The sequence below is a fragment of the Anabrus simplex genome, chromosome 2 (assembly GCF_040414725.1).
Source record: "Anabrus simplex isolate iqAnaSimp1 chromosome 2, ASM4041472v1, whole genome shotgun sequence".
NCBI lineage: Eukaryota > Metazoa > Arthropoda > Insecta > Orthoptera > Tettigoniidae > Anabrus > Anabrus simplex.
Window position 1 is genome coordinate 678199925 of NC_090266.1, and position 16094 is coordinate 678216018.

The window sequence follows — 16094 nt, forward strand, 5'->3', positions numbered from 1 at the left end:
ATGAGGGAACTGAATAGAGTGAAAAAGGAAGCAAAAGAGAAATATATGAATGGCATACTTCAAGAGGGTAATGACCACAAAGGGAAATGGAAAAAGCTGTATTCATATATCAGGAATCAAAAAGGGTAAGGAATCCAAATTCCTACAATGGTGGGAGAAGGTGGTGAACACTATTTAACAGATACTGAGAAAGCAAACCTCTTTAGTAGGGAATTCAGAGATTCAGTAGATGATTGTCAGGAGTTGGAAACCGAAACAGAAGATACAGAGGGAGAGACACAGAGGGAAACAAGAAGCTTCTCATTCACAAATGAAGATATTTTCAGAGAAATCCAACTGCTTCAGCAAGGAAAAGCAGCAGGAAGTGATCAAATTACTGGGGAGGTATTAAAGACAATGGGGTGGTACATAGTGCCTTATTTAAAATTTCTCTTTGACTATGTCATAAATAATAGTGTAATACCAAAAGAATGGAACGAATCTATAATAATACCAATTTATAAAGGAAAGGTTGATAAAAGGAAACCAGAGAACTACAGACCAATCAGCCTGACCAGTATAGTTTGTAAAATACTGGAGAGTTTAATAGCAAAGTACATCAGAGGGATATGTGATAAGAATTGGTTCATGAGGCCAGTTAGATTGCATAGCCATAGATCTTTCCAAAGCCTTTGATAGAGTGGAACATGGATTATTATTAAAGAAAGTGGAGGGAATAGGATTGGACGTAAGGGTTATACGTTGGATAAGAATATTTCTACATTCAAGGGTTCAGAAAGTCAAGGTAGGAAATAATATATCACAGGAAGAGAAAGTTTGGAAGGGAATTGCACAGGGTAGTATAATTGGTCCGTTACTTTTCTCAATATACACAAATGATTTAGGGAACAATATAACATCAAAAATAAGATTGTATGCAGATGACATAATTGTTTATAGGGAAATAAATAACATTGAGAATTGTTCAGAATTACAAAGGGATGTTGAGAGTATCCAACAATGGGTTGAAGAAAATAATATGAAGGTTAAAGGAGGCAAATCAACTGTTACAACATTTACAAACAGGAGCTTTAAAACTGAATTTGAATATACTTTGGATGAGGTAGTTATCCCAAAAGATGGCAAGTGCAAATACTTAGGTGTGAGATTTGAAAGTAATTTGCACTGGAAGGGTCATGTTGATGACATTGTTGGGAAAGCATACAGATTGTTACATGTTATGAGGCTACTTAAAGGATGCAACAAAGAATTAAAAGAAGAAAGTTACTTAAGTATGGTTTGTCCATTATTGGAATATGCAAACAGTGTTTGGGATCCTCACCAAGAATACCTAATAAAAGGAATAGATAGTGTGCGGAGGAAAGCAGCAAGATTTGTAACAGGGGATTTCAGGAGAAAAAGTATTGTATCAGAAATGTTAGAGGAACTTGGGTGGGAAACTTTAAGTAAGAGAAGGGAGAAAACTAGACTTGTAGGATTATATAGAGCTTATACAGGAGAAGCAGCATGGGGAGAAATCCATGAGAGGCTTCAGTTGGAAAATAATTATATTGGCAGAACTGACCACAAGTATAAAATTAGAAGGAATTTTAGCAGAAGCGATTGGGGTAAATTTTCTTCATTCATTGGGAAGGGCGTGAAGGAGTGGAACAGTTTACCAGGGGTAGTGTTTGATCCTTTTCCAAAATCTGTACAGATATTCAAGAAGAGAATAAACAGCAACAGGGAAAATAAATGAAATGTTAGAGGGCATTCGACCAGTGCAGGATATTGTAAATAAAAAATGTGTGTGAAAAAATTAATTCCATCCCCTGGTCCATGGAGTTTGGACAGCCAAAGTAGGGGACTGCCTGTAGGGGTAAAGTACAGTGGGGACTTCGAGGGGGCTGGGACCGCTACGGTAGCTGTGAAGGCCCTTAAGGAACTCTGAAAAGTGGTGGCAGAAGGGGCTCTGGTTAAGACGCAGCAGGTTGTTATGCTACTTAGGTTCCAAAATGGGTGAGGAAAAAAAAAAAAAAGTAAATAAATGCAATGTAAATTTTAATCTTATACCAGTTGCATAGTATTATTTGAAGTATTCCACATACTGTATATGAGTTGACTATGATTGTAAGTATAGGATATATTATAAGTAGAATTTTGTAAACAATATAAATGTATTAAGGATGATCTGTCTGTTTAATAGCAAAAATTGTTAGCGTAAATTGTATATTATTGTATTCTAGAAAAATTTTCTTCTTCTCTTGTTAATTTACAATTTAGTGCTTGACAATAATGTATTTTAGTGTAGCATTTGCCACCGAGGTAGACACCTCATTTGCAAATAAAGAGATTTTGATTTGATTTGAAAAAGCATGAGATTCAGAAATAACTGCAATCATCGCTGTTAGAATGTTAACAAAAGGAGTAGTTCCACCAGCCTTCCAGTAAGCCTGTACAATTCAAGTTCATAAAGGAGGGGATGTAAACGACCGCAGTAACTGACGTTGGCTATTAGAAGAGTCACTGAGAAAATTCTTGATAAACAGCTTCGGAACTACGTTGTATTTCACAATAATTTGAGGGGTTTCACCAACGCACCTGGTAGTTACATAAATACTGGGTCATCCAAGTACCTTGGAACCAGAGCGACTAAGCCGACAGCTGCGCAGGAGGGAGGGGAGACTGCAGGGACTACTATTAGCTCTGGCTTCGTCTCGCAACGTAGTTTTTGTGTTTCAGTGAGTGCAATGCCTGTGTGCAGACTGAAGAGAGAATAAATGGAAAACAATAATTAGGTCTAATTATTTTATCCCACATGGAGTGATTATTTATTATTTATATGTCCGTACAGAATCCGCTCATGCTGTTAAGAGATTACTTCAAGAGAAATTCCCAGGTGTTAAAAGAGTTCCAGTTGTGGGACAGTTCATAAATTAGTCAATAAATTTTGTGAAACAGGAAATATTAAGAATAAGAAGCGATGTACAGTGCTAATAGAAGAAAATCTTGAAGACAATGGACAACGCCTGAAAAATTATCCTTAAAAATCTCTTGGCCATCTTTCTCAGCATAGGAATTTCTTACAGTTCCATACAAAAGGCCTACAAAGTTACTTAAGTTAAAACCCTGTAAATGTATTGCACTGCAAGAGCTTAAACCAGGCGATCCAGTGCATAGGATCAGATTTCGTGAAGGAATTTTGAATAAAGTGCATGATGGAGAAACTGATCCCAATCTCATTCTATTCTCAGTTAAAGTGTGGTTCAATTATGTGAGTTTGTAGATTTTCAAAATATGTCGATAATGAAGGCAGGCACTTCCAGTATCTCCTTTAGTCACATGGGTGAGCAATTTTAAAGTGCATTCGAATTTATCAGGCAGTCACTCTAGCTTGCTTTCGTATTGCCTGGCTGGAGGCCTCAACTGTGGTTCTGCGTTTATTGGATTACCCTGTACCTGAATTTTGGAAGCCATTTTACAGAGTGTTCAGCAAGAAAAAGATGACGAATATATTATACTCTATTTCTGGATATCCACAAAGCTTCTGATAATGTTGGGCATGCACACCTACAGAGAACGTTCAAGTCTGCTAGTGTGCCCAGAAAACTGGTGAGGCTGCTAATGGCTCTAAAGCCTGTAACATAACAAAGATACAGTCACCAGAACAGGGAACAAAACCTATGGAAATTTAAGTATAGTGTGCTACAAGGTTCGCTTTTTGTGTCCAGCATTATTTAATATTGCTACCAATCACACTGTGAAGGAACTATATGAAGATTCCTCGGCAGGAAATTATAATTATCCACTTTCAGATGAACAACCTAACCTCACTATAGGAGGTGAACACCGTAACCTCACTATGATGTGTTTCAAGTATGATATGGTGATATTGACAGATTCTGCCACCGAGCTACCAATGGACGTTTTAAGGAAATCGGTCTGGACATCAGCAGTTCAAAATCAACTTTTCTTTCTATCAAGAAAGGTCAGCTGATGAAATAAAATGTCACCGTAAATGATGGCTGTGAAATTAAATCACAGTGCAATGGAAGTGCCATTTGCTACTTAGGGATGAACTTTATTAATGAACTAAAACTCAATCTACAAGTTGTGCTCGATAAGACACAAAACAATATTGAGGCCCTTTTTATTTCACCACTGTTGCAACAAAATTAGATATTTTCAACCCTAAATAGTTCAGTACCACCCACTCTTTATTTACCCACTCCATGTTACTCTCCTAAACAAGATTTCTCATTTACCAAACTTTTCTGATGAACACTGATAAAATATTAAAGAGTGGAACTAAAGCAATATTACAGCTACCAGCGGAAATTCTGGATTACGACCATCACTGCAGCCTCATACAGCATGACTCCTCACCGTCTACGAAGGCCAATTCAGAACAAGGAATGTTGTCATCAGGCATTATCCTTCTTCATGACAATGCTCAACCGCACACTGCAGCTGCACCAAAGAGACTCCTGCAGCGTTTTCGACAGGAAGTGTTTGATCACAAACCATACAGCCCAGACTTTGCTCTCTCTGCTTTTCATCTCTTTGCCACATGATAGGGGGAAAGAGTTTTGGCACAAACAACGAGCTGCAGACCAGAGTAGAGAAGTGGCTGAAAGCACAGGTGGCTGCCTCCTATGACAAGGGTATTGGAAAGTTGGTACCAGGCTACAACATGTCTATGTTGGAGCGGCGACTATGTAGAGAAGTAGCTGGACAATGTAGCTAAATGTTGCAAATAAAAAATTGTTGATTTTCACTGTGGTTTTAATTTCATGGCTGATCGGACCTTGAACAGATTAGCCCTTGTACATTTGAACAGTGTGACTTTTAGCAATAAGATATGTAGACTTTTTTCAGTCACACTATAAATTTCTGGAGGACTTTTAATTTTAACAAATCATCATCATCATCATTTCATGTACTATAATTTTTAGCTTTCCAGTAACACCTCAAGATGTCTTTAGTCAAAAAGCTTTCACTCCTGAAGATGGTCAGGAAAAAAAAGAAGACTAGAACATGTATTGGTGACAAATAATGCTTTTCATTATTGTAATTATAGAGTGAAGTTTTCAACATTGTGTTGTATTGAAAGGTGGACACAATATACTAATTTTCTCATAAGTCAATATTTGAGACAAAAATCAGAAGTTAAAATTCTTGTATATAATCTTCTTTGAGAAATAAAATGTTCCGTCAACCAAATAAACCAGTAAACAAACATGTTGCTCTATCTTGATCAATACAGAATTGAAGAAAATATTGCTGTGGAATGTACACGTATTCACTCATCAGATTAATATACCTCATGGAGGCTCAGCAGGTACACAAGAGTGAGAATGACGTTAAATTGTTTAGCATTTTGCCTAACTATAGAGCAAGTCAATACGAATCATATCATGAAGTTTATCACATGTAAGGTGGAGAATATCAATGTGATGACCCTGATGGAGAAAGCTGAAGAGATCATTGATTTTATGGAGAAAGAGAATGTAGCAATGATGGGACTGAGTGAAGTAATGTGGAAGGGGAAAGGAAGAGAGAAAAATGATATGGATTATACTGGAACGTTAGACAACAGGCAAGAAATGGAGCAGGGAATTAAATTAATCCTTGGAATGTGGAAATGGTGTATTGCATAAACGATAACATAATCAAAGTTCAGATGAAAATAAAAAATGGAATGAAGGACTTTACACAAGTGTATCAGTACCTATCTATTCATTTATTTATTGAGAAAGACCAAACAGAGAAGAGGATATTGAAGAATTCCAGGAGAACTAGGGAATGAAGAAGTAATTGCGCCTTACAGATATGAGAAATGATTAAGGGGAAAAATGTGTTGATTTTTATGAAAGAAATGGTTTGATTATGGGCAATACATGGTTTGGAAAGAAAACTAGTTGAATGATATGCAGAGATGCCAACTTTCAAGAAAGGCAATTCGTAATGCAGCCGCTAAAGCACGGGGGAGGGGAGGGGGGGGGGGGGGGGGGGCGGTCGTAGATTTTTCTTTTTTAGAGATCTTACAACAGTTTGGAGTTCATATTAGCGCGGGATTCAGTCTTGTTCTTCCTCATCATGCGCATCTGAAAAATCGCAGCTACACACACTACAAAACACGTGTGAATTAGATTTTGAGGAACGCAGTAAACAGGGCCATTCCTTCGAGTATTCCTCCCTAAATTTTTGAACTATTTTTGGTTTATTACTAGTGTCACTAGTCACGGTAACGTAATCACACGTATTTTCCTGCAAAAGAAATTGCTTCGTTATTTCAAACCTTTCGCATTTCGTAACACACGATTACCATATATCTCAGAAGAGCAATATATGTAAATTTGGCAACTAAAATAGCAATAAATACTTCTTCAACAGTCACACATACAGTATTCACAATTAAACGGAGTTTGTCACCACTATGCCGCTAAAACAAAGACAAAAAAACTTGCATACTTGCATGGAAGTCTGATCATGTGAGGAACAAAAACAACCACTCCGCAAGATATGCCAGTTCACAGGTGCCTATATTTCCGGTACTGGAAGCACACACTGCGTTCGGTGCATGAAAACTCTAAATATTCTTAATCGAGGGACAGGAAAGGGGTATAAATGATCACTGAGAAATCCGGAAATAATATTCTGAGAATTCAAGCTGTAATGGCATTCCTTGTGTATCTTTTTGAACACTTCATGCACTTAGATTTAAAAATCAACAACAAATCGTAATTTGTGGTGTGTGATTCGTAAAGGCGTAATTACGATGGGTAATTCGTAATTATTACGATTGAATCGTAATAGTTGGCATCTCTGGATATGGTTCAGGTGAGAGAAGGGAAACCACTGCAATTAATGTTTTTGGTCTAAGAAAGAAAATCATAGACAGCTGTAAGAACAACAGCTCTTCCAGGAGAAGCTTTTGATGGAGATCATCAAGTAGTGGTAGCAAGGATGAAAGTGGGAAAAAATAGAAAGAATACAGGAGACAAAGAGAAGAAAATAGAAGTATGGAAATTAAAAGTTTAAAAAAGTACAGGAACCTTTACAGCAGACCCTGAAACATGACACTCCAGACATGGAATGGAATTGGGAAGTGTGGAAGAGGAATGATCTAAGTTTTAAAGGGCGTTCGTAAGTTGTGTAGAGAAAATCTGTGGCAAAACATTTGTAAGAGTGAAAGAAAATGAGACACACTGATGGAATGAGAAAGTGAAGGAAGCAGTGGGAGAAAAGAAGAAAGCAAAAGGAAATAACAGGATAGGAAAAAGAAATGTAAAGAAAAAAAAAGTGGCAGTTGAAGAAAAGTTGGAATGGACTCGCATGAGAGATAGCAGAGGTGTTAATGAGAGTAAAAAGATGCTGTATGAACCTGAAAGAAGTAAGAGGAAAGGAGCAGTATACACCAAGTTGGTGAAAGAGGGTGGAAAGTTATTAACACAACCAGAAGAGATATGGAAAAGATGAAAGAGTATCTTGACAAAATATTAAATGTGGAAAATTGTGCAAAAATGGTGCTAAGAGATGAAATATGGATGGAGATGATAAAGACAGCAGGATCTCTTGGTCTACAATGACTATTTGATTGGTAAAATATATATGCATGTAGAAATGTGCCAGATAAATGGGGAAAGGGAATGATAATATCTCTTTTTGAGGAGGACAAGACAATTTGTAATAACTATCAAGGAATCACACTCATTTCACAAGTTATAACAAATAAGGGAAAGGATAATAGAAAAGAGACAGAGAGGAAAGATGGAAGAACAGTTAGCAGAGGAGCAAAATAGCTTCAAAAATGACAGATCAATGGTGGACCCAATCTTTGGTATGAGACAGTTGATAGAAAGTTATTGGGAATATGGAAAAGATCTTGTGATGGCATTTCTAGACACAGTAGGCAATATGACAGCTTACCTTGGGAAAATATATGGGAAACTATGAAAAGAAAGGCTGTTGGTAAACCAATAGTAGAAACTCTACATGCAATGTATGGCAAATGTTTCAGATCCAAGGTGGGTGTACGGAACGGTTTAGGAATGTTACTGGGCTAAGAAAGGGAAACGTGCTGTCACCACTATTATTTATAATAGTGAAAATGAAAATTTTATTATTATTATTATTATTATTATTATTATTATTATTATTTATAATGGTAATGGATGAAATTGTGAAGGAGTTGAAGGAAACATTTGGTGAAAGAGAGATGAAGGTAATTCTATTTGCTGATGATGTGGTGTGGGAACAGACGCTACGGAAGTACACAAACAACTGGCCATATTGAATGAGAAAATTGTGAAACAAGCTACGGCACTTAGTGTTGAGAAGGCATGATGATGATGACAACAAGAGGTGACAGGGTAGGGAAAGGAATCATAGATATTGGAGATCAGAACCTTGAAATTGTGGAAAGCTTCAAATACATAGGAAGCAAACTAATGAAAAATTCAAGGCTGGATATTCAAGCAAAAGGGTGCAACAGGCAAACGCATTCTATCAGAATGTACAAAATCTAGTTTGGAAGAGGGTACCAAGGAACTGTAAGGAAGTAGTGCACAAAATGTACGTTATACACCTACTGACATATGCAGCAGAGATCTGGGCAGTGACAAGAAGAGAAGAGAGTAACATTCAAACCAGTGAAAATTCTTAAGTAGTGTGATAGGAAAGACAAGGAAAAATAGAGTGTGGAAAGGAGATGTCATGAAGGAAACTGGAGTAGAAAAGTTATAACAGAAATTGAGAAGAATAGACTAAGATGGTTTGGACGTGTAAAAAGAATGAAGGAGGGAAGCATACCGAAACAGATGATGGAGGCTGTTTGAGGTAGGGAGAGCAAGAGAAAGACCCAGAGCAAGATGGATAGACTTGATCAAGGTAAAAGAAGAAGGAATCTGAAATGGAACAGAAGAAGAAGAAGAAGAAGAAGAAGAAGAAGAAGATAATAAGAAGAAAAGAACTGCGGATGGAGAGACGAAGTTGGGGAAGTACCACAGATGCCCCAAACTAGCTGGATCCAGATAAGGGAAAATGATGATGATGCATCAGAAATTAAAACTAGGGAGATGATGAACAACGCCCAGCTCAGTGCATAGATTTATACAAAGGCTAAAATATGACAGTTTGGGAGAAATATTCTTCAGCATAAAATGCCCAAACAGGAGTAGAAAATATTGTTACAATCCATCTACTAAGAGTGAAAATTACAGTTCAAATGCCCAAGACTCCCTTGATGTCAAGTCACAACATGTGACTGATGATAATATACCTGACATCACTGCTTCTTGCACAAACTATATTAAGTCCAGCAGCAAAAAGTACAAGTGTGAAAGTGATGCATATCTCATAAGACTGAATTTAACTCATATTTGGACTGCCTTATTTCACTTGTGTAATAAACTCAAACAATTTAAATACTAAATATGGAATTATTAAATAATAACAAATAAGAAAATGTGGAACAATGACGGGAGTGGAAGTGAACTGTTCCTTGCAACTATGGGAATTAACATACACTGGCAGAAAAAATTATCCTAACACCGAAATAAGGAGTGTAGAATACAGACATTTTGGCAATATATTTGTCCAGGTAATATATTTAATTAATTAAATATACAAGACTACAGATTAATATCCGCACAAGAAAAACCACCACAAATATGCCATTCTGGTCCAATAATAACCGGTGTAATCGCCTGACTGTTGAATGCAGGCATGCAAACGTGCATGCATTGTGTCGTACAAGTGCCGGATGTTAGCTTGTGGTATGGAGTTCCATGCCTGTTGCACTTGGTCTGGCAATAAAGGGACGGATAATACCAGTTGTGGATGACACTGGAGTTATCGTCTAATGAGTCCCATACATGCTCGATTGGGGACAGACCAGAGGATCGAGCAAGCCAAGGCAACACGTCTATACTCTGTAGAGCACGTTGGATTACAACAGCAGCATGGGGGCATGCATTATCCTGTTGGAAAACACCCCCAGGAATGGTGTTCATGAATGGCAGGCAGCCTAACAGGTTGAATCACCAGATGAACGTACACATCCACAGTCAGAGTGCATGGGATAACCACGAAAGTCCTCCTGCTGTCATAGGAAATTGCTACCCAGGCCAGAATTCCTAGTGTAGGTCCAGTGTGTTGACGTAGCAGACAGGTGGAATGCAGGCACTCACCTGGCCTCCTCCTAACCAACACACAGCATTCACTGGCACAGAGGCAGAACCGGCTGTCATCGGAAAACACAACGGATCTCCTCTCCAGTCTCCAGTGAGCTCTCGCATGACACCACTGAAGTCGCAGATGGTGGTGGCTTGGGGTAAGTGGAATGAACACCGCAGGGCATCTGACTCAGAGGTGTCCTTGAAGTAACCGATTTCGAACAGTTCGTTGCGTCACTGTGGTGCCAACTGCTGCTTGAATAGCTGCTGCAGACGCAGTCCACTGCACCACAGCCATACGCCGAATACGGTGCCCCCCTCCCCCCTCTCGGTGGTGCCATGCCAACGTCCGGAGCCCGGTCTTCTTGCGAGCATGCCTTCTCGTGACCACTGCTGCCAGCACGCATGCACAGTGGAGACATCCCTGCCAAGTCATTCTGCAATATCGCGGAAAGAAAATCCACCTTCATGTAGCCCTATTATACGGCCTCGTTCAACCGCAGTGAGCTGTTGATACTGGCCTCTTCGTCGTCGTAAAGGCATTCTTGACCCATTCACAGTCACTCCGTCCATTCTCACAGGTAACTAACGCTCTCGCACAGTACAGCCCGTATTTGAAGCAAACCTAATGTCATAAGGCCGCTACTAGTGCTGCCGACAATGCAGTTCGAACCCACTATCTCCTGAATACTGGATATTGACCACTCTTAAGCGATTGCAGCTATCGAACATGGTAATTTATAAACTACCTAAATGAGAAAACACATCATAATAGTATTACACTTGCAAAGGAAACACCTTGATTAAAAAAGAATGATATGTTTCATTCTTTTCTTTCGTGTTTTCTTAAACACCTTGCAGTAAACGCTACAGTAGAGACAAAGGTGCCGGGCTGAGTAGCTCAGACGGTTGAGGCACTGGCCTTCTGACCCCAACTTGGCAGGTTCGATGCTGGCTCATTCTGGTGGTATTTGAAGGTGCTCAAATACGTCAGCCTCGTGTCGGTAGATTTACTGGCACATAAAAGAACTCCTGCGGGACTAAATTCTGTCACCTCAGCATCTCCGAAAACCGTAAAAGTAGTTAGTGGGACGTAAAGCAAATAACATTAGAGACAAAGGAGGACATCATTAAGATAAGTCCCAGATACCAAGTTCCTAAGTATTTAAACAGATATAAACATAAACATTTATTTCTAAATATCTGAGTGTGATATGATAGAATCTGATGTTCTTTCAAGAACGAAACATGCCATTATGTTTTAATTGTTTCTTTTGCAGGTGTAATACTGTTGCCATACATTTTCTCTTTCAGGTAGTTCAGGAATGTATTTACTCAAAGTCAGTTTCGGCTGACTGAAGAGCCTAACAGTTATCAGTTAGTTGATTGTTGATGGAAATTTAGAACCACTTTTTGCAATTGTCCATTCACATAATACATCAGAAATAAGTAAGAAAAAAAATGTTATTAAGATTTGAAAACATGCAGATGTTTGTTGGTTCTAGAATTGTAACAGGGGAATAAATGTTGGGTGTGCAGTCAGAGGGACCTTACTGTGCATCTAATGCCGTAAAATTATTAGTGGTTCCTCTAAGTGCTAGTAGTTGAGGGTTTTTCTTTTGTTTTTTTCTTTTGTTTTTTTCTTTTTTAGACAATTTACTTAAGAGTGTCCCCTTTGCAAGGGACTTACTCAAGACCACAAATTACCACTTTGCACCAGAGCAGTGGCCTCATCAAGTGTGACCTACTCAACTTCTCTTGGTTTGTAAAGGAAGGACTGGAAAAAATCTAAAATGATGTACTGCCAATGCAACATGCTGGTCTGTATGGAACATGGTCATTTAAACTGTGAGAGCCCATTCCTGAGTAGTAATTTATCCCCCTACCAAATTAAAAAAAACGTAAAGAAAGTTCCATTCTATGTTATGAGTTATTTTTGTCCAATTAGAATGGATTCTTTAAATTAAAATTTGAGAAAATTCCTCATTTTATAATGGCCATTTTATATGTAAATTTTCATGCTATTTAGATTAGAATTTTCTATAATTAACATATAAAATGCCATAATCTGCTTCATTCATTACCAATCTTGTGACAAGTAAGCTTAAAAAACAGTTCTGATGATATTATTTGGACATCCAATTCATTTTTCACTCCCCTGCAAACAAATCCAACTTTTTTCACAATTTATACTAATTTTACCTTATAAATATGGCCATAAAAACATTTAGCATAGAGAAGAGTTATTTTTACATAAAGTTTAACTCAACCAATTAACGTAAATTAACACCCCAAGTGTGTGTCTGCATTCTGAAATTCCTTGGAGGTTAAATTTCTGTCATTTCCATTAATTTAAAACCTCTTTACACTTAATAATCTTGTCAGTTACTGTTTCCATTTACAGGAACACTCTAGTAAGCAATAAATCACAAAAGCAAGGTTTGTACTGCTGGATTTCACATGAATACTCTATTCACATAAAAGTTAAGCAAACAAAAAATGGCTTTTATACTTACATGTGTTGCTATTTTTTGTACCCAGGTCAGTATCTAAAACACTTTAGGCTGCATCTTTAAGCTGGCTCTGAAATAAGAGAAAACAAGTATTTTGACTCTCCTCTTGTTAGATCAAGGCTACAAATTTTGTTTTTAATGGAAAATTAATTCAAACTTAATCAAAAAGAGTTGACTAAACAACAAATTAGATTTTATGGTATTGTCGATAATTCATTTTAGGCACAAATTCCAAATTTCTCTGCACATAAATCCTATCTAATAACCTGTGCTACAGTTGTATCTGTTATTGATGTGGAAGAATAACTAATGGAAACTTAAGACTGAAATAGTTATCCAGACAGAGAAAAGCACCATTCTTTACCTTGAGCGAGTGAGGAAAAGTTAAGAGAAACAAACTCAATTCTAAAAGATAGTCACTGAAAAACCCTATGAGCTGGTATTAACCCTTTACAGGTCAGTGACTAAATATTTAGCCACCTGAATTTTCCCTGATTGATTGAATTTTATTTTTTATTGGAACAACATTATTAGTAGCAGAGGTAACTGTTGGTTGGAAGTCATTTGATTTGATATTGCTTTTTCATAAAACCCTTTCAAACGAACTTCAGAACCTGGTGGCTTAATATTAAGCCACTGTTCATTTGTACTGACAACAGGCTGGTGGCAAAATGTTCGCACTATTAGCTATTAGCTCCACATGCATTACTGACAATGGTTAAAAATTATTATACTTACATGAAAATAAATATGAATATTGGGATATAATACGGCAATCACTCCAGAAACACTTGATAAATAGCAACAAACTGAGAATATACACTACATGTGATACTGCTAGGTACGCAAGAACTCTGTGTATAAATATTTGGCCACTTTCATCCCAGATGGCAGCACAGTGCAGGAAACGACACACACAACAGAAAGCAGCCAAATATTAAGCCACTGAACGTCTGCAGACACCACCAAATTCAATAAGGCTCAATATCAATGGCTTCTGTCAAGCATATTCAACTTTATTGAAGTTCATGTACGCAGACTAAACATAAATTAATGTGAGATATGAAGGGTTAAACCACTCAATTCTGACTTCGCAATGTTCTAACAGTATATGTTTTACTTAGCAGGCACAAACTATGGACGTAAGTGAAAAATTATTAGACAAAGGTCTAATGAAGCATTTGTACTTTGGAATCATCAGGCATGACAACTTTGTTTTTCAATGCTCAATATGTATCACTTAAGTACGGTATCAAACTATCATGCTCATCTTCTATCCTACTTTTCTGGTAATGCTAAATTTTTCAGCATGTCAAACTCCTTTCATCAACTTCAGCAGCATGATCAAAACACTTCAACCTTATCATTCATACGGTTTCATTTATGATAATGGGTACTAAAATACAAATCAAATTTTATTTTATGCATGAACATTTGTCATTCTTGAATTCATAGCCATGTAAAATCGCTCAAAAAGAATGAGTGCATCATATTGTATAAGTTCCCTGCAGGTGCACTTTTCACAGAAACAGCTGAACCCATATAAATATTGTCATTGTGCCTACAAAAACCACTAAGTGATAATGTTGTGGGAGAAACAATGACGCACAGCACATATACCATCAAGAACAAGAATTCTTTGAAATTACTCGAACAATATTGGGCCTTTGATGACAGGACCTTACCGGCCAAAGTTCTGAACTCACATATCACATAGAGGTATTCCGTAGGAACAACGATGATATATTTGTTGTGGGTATCCATGCGGTTTGTATCTACATGGGAGGTGAATTATATTTTGATAATAATTAAAATTAAGTCTGATCAATTATTCACACACTGAGTGCCAGTGGTCCGTCCGAACTGCCGACAGAATTTCCCGTCAGGCCAAAGCAGTCTGCAGAGACCACTGAGTAAACACTGAACTTATTGTTTCCTGAAGACCAGAGGACTGCTGCTAAATGGAAATTAATTAAAAGCTATCTGGGGTGGGAATAAGAATATTGCAAAGTACAAAATAATACTAGCCAGCCCCATGGTGTAGGGGTAGCGAGCCTGCCTCTTACCCGGACGCCCTGGGTTCGATTACCGGCCAGGTTAGGGATTTTTACCTGGACCTAAGGGCTGGTTCGAGGTCCCCTCAGCCTACGTGATTAGAATTAAGGAGCTATCTGACGGTGAGATAGCGCCCCGGTATAGAAAGCCAAGAATAACAGCTGAGAGAATTTGCCGTGCTGACCCCATGACACCTCGTATTCTGCAGGCCTTTGGGCTGAGCAGCGGTCGCTTGGTAGGCCAAGGCCCTTCAAGGGCTTTAGTGCCATGGGGTTAGGTTAGGTTAGGTTCAAAAAATACCATCTTATTCTTTTACATCATCATAATAACTTTCAACATTTTATTACATTTTTTGTTGGTCAAATACGGTATTACATATACACCATAAAACACAAAATTAAATAAATACTATAAGAAACGAAGAAAAGGAAAACTTTTACACTTACAATAATTTTCTAGCATTTCAAGCAGAACTACGTACAGAAGACATGAAAATTTTATTTCATAGAACTGAATGAGGTTTGGAGATGAAACGATAAAGTTAATATAATAAAGTACACTTTGTAGAAAAAAGAAAACTAAATCATACATATAATATAGTTACAACAGCAGCAACTAGAGCCATGAAAGACATTCATAGACCTGAAACATTACCATATTTACGTGTGTATAGGCCACTCACATGTATAAGCCGCATCTGTATTTTGGGATATTTATGGGGAGATTTTTTTTTTTTTTTTTATGAATTCTGTTGTAGACTCAAAGTATGTAACTTTGTTTCACAAAATGTGGCAATGTTGTACATTCCTTAGAGTCCAATGCTCACCTAACGGTACCAAGAACAACCTTAGCTGAAGGGCTGAGGGTGGTGAAAGTATGGTACCTAGTAGTACTCATTGTTTACACGTCAGTTCACCGCTGTAAATTGAGAAACGTAGGTCATGCCACAGCAAGCTACAATTCGAAATTTAAATTACAAGTGGTGTGTTACGCGAAATAAAATAGAAAATAATAGAGAAGTGGGAAGGAAGTTTGATGTTGATGAAAAGAATGTGTGGCATTGGATTTTAATTAAAGATACACTTTAAAAAAGTTACATACTTGGCAGGCATTTCGCAGGAAAAAAGTGCAATATCCACAACTGGAAAAATGATCATATGGAGTACGTACGTAAAACACGAGCAGACAGATTTTCTATTTCAGTTGAAATGTTACAATTTGAAGGATGAAAAATTGCTGAAAGGATGGAAACTCTTGAGTCAATTTAAAGGAAGATACCGTTGGGCAAGGCATTTTATGACATGACGAGTTGGCGATTCGCAGAAGAACATCATTGGCTCAGCGGCTACCTGAAACGTTGCAAGTGATA

The 16094-nt window shown here is 37.6% G+C and overlaps 1 protein-coding gene across 4 annotated transcripts in view; it reads right to left on the reverse strand.

Moving 5' to 3' along the window:
* Positions 1-16094, reverse strand: part of LOC136863028 (transcription factor Clamp) — a 213624-nt gene that overhangs the window by 73319 nt on the left and 124211 nt on the right. For all 4 annotated transcript variants that reach the window (XM_067139346.2, XM_067139343.2, XM_067139344.2 and 1 more), the window contains one exon: positions 12674-12740. In XM_067139346.2, the coding sequence (XP_066995447.2) occupies positions 12674-12675 (2 nt within the window). In that variant the 5' untranslated portion in view covers positions 12676-12740. The remainder of the gene's footprint in view (positions 1-12673; positions 12741-16094) is intronic.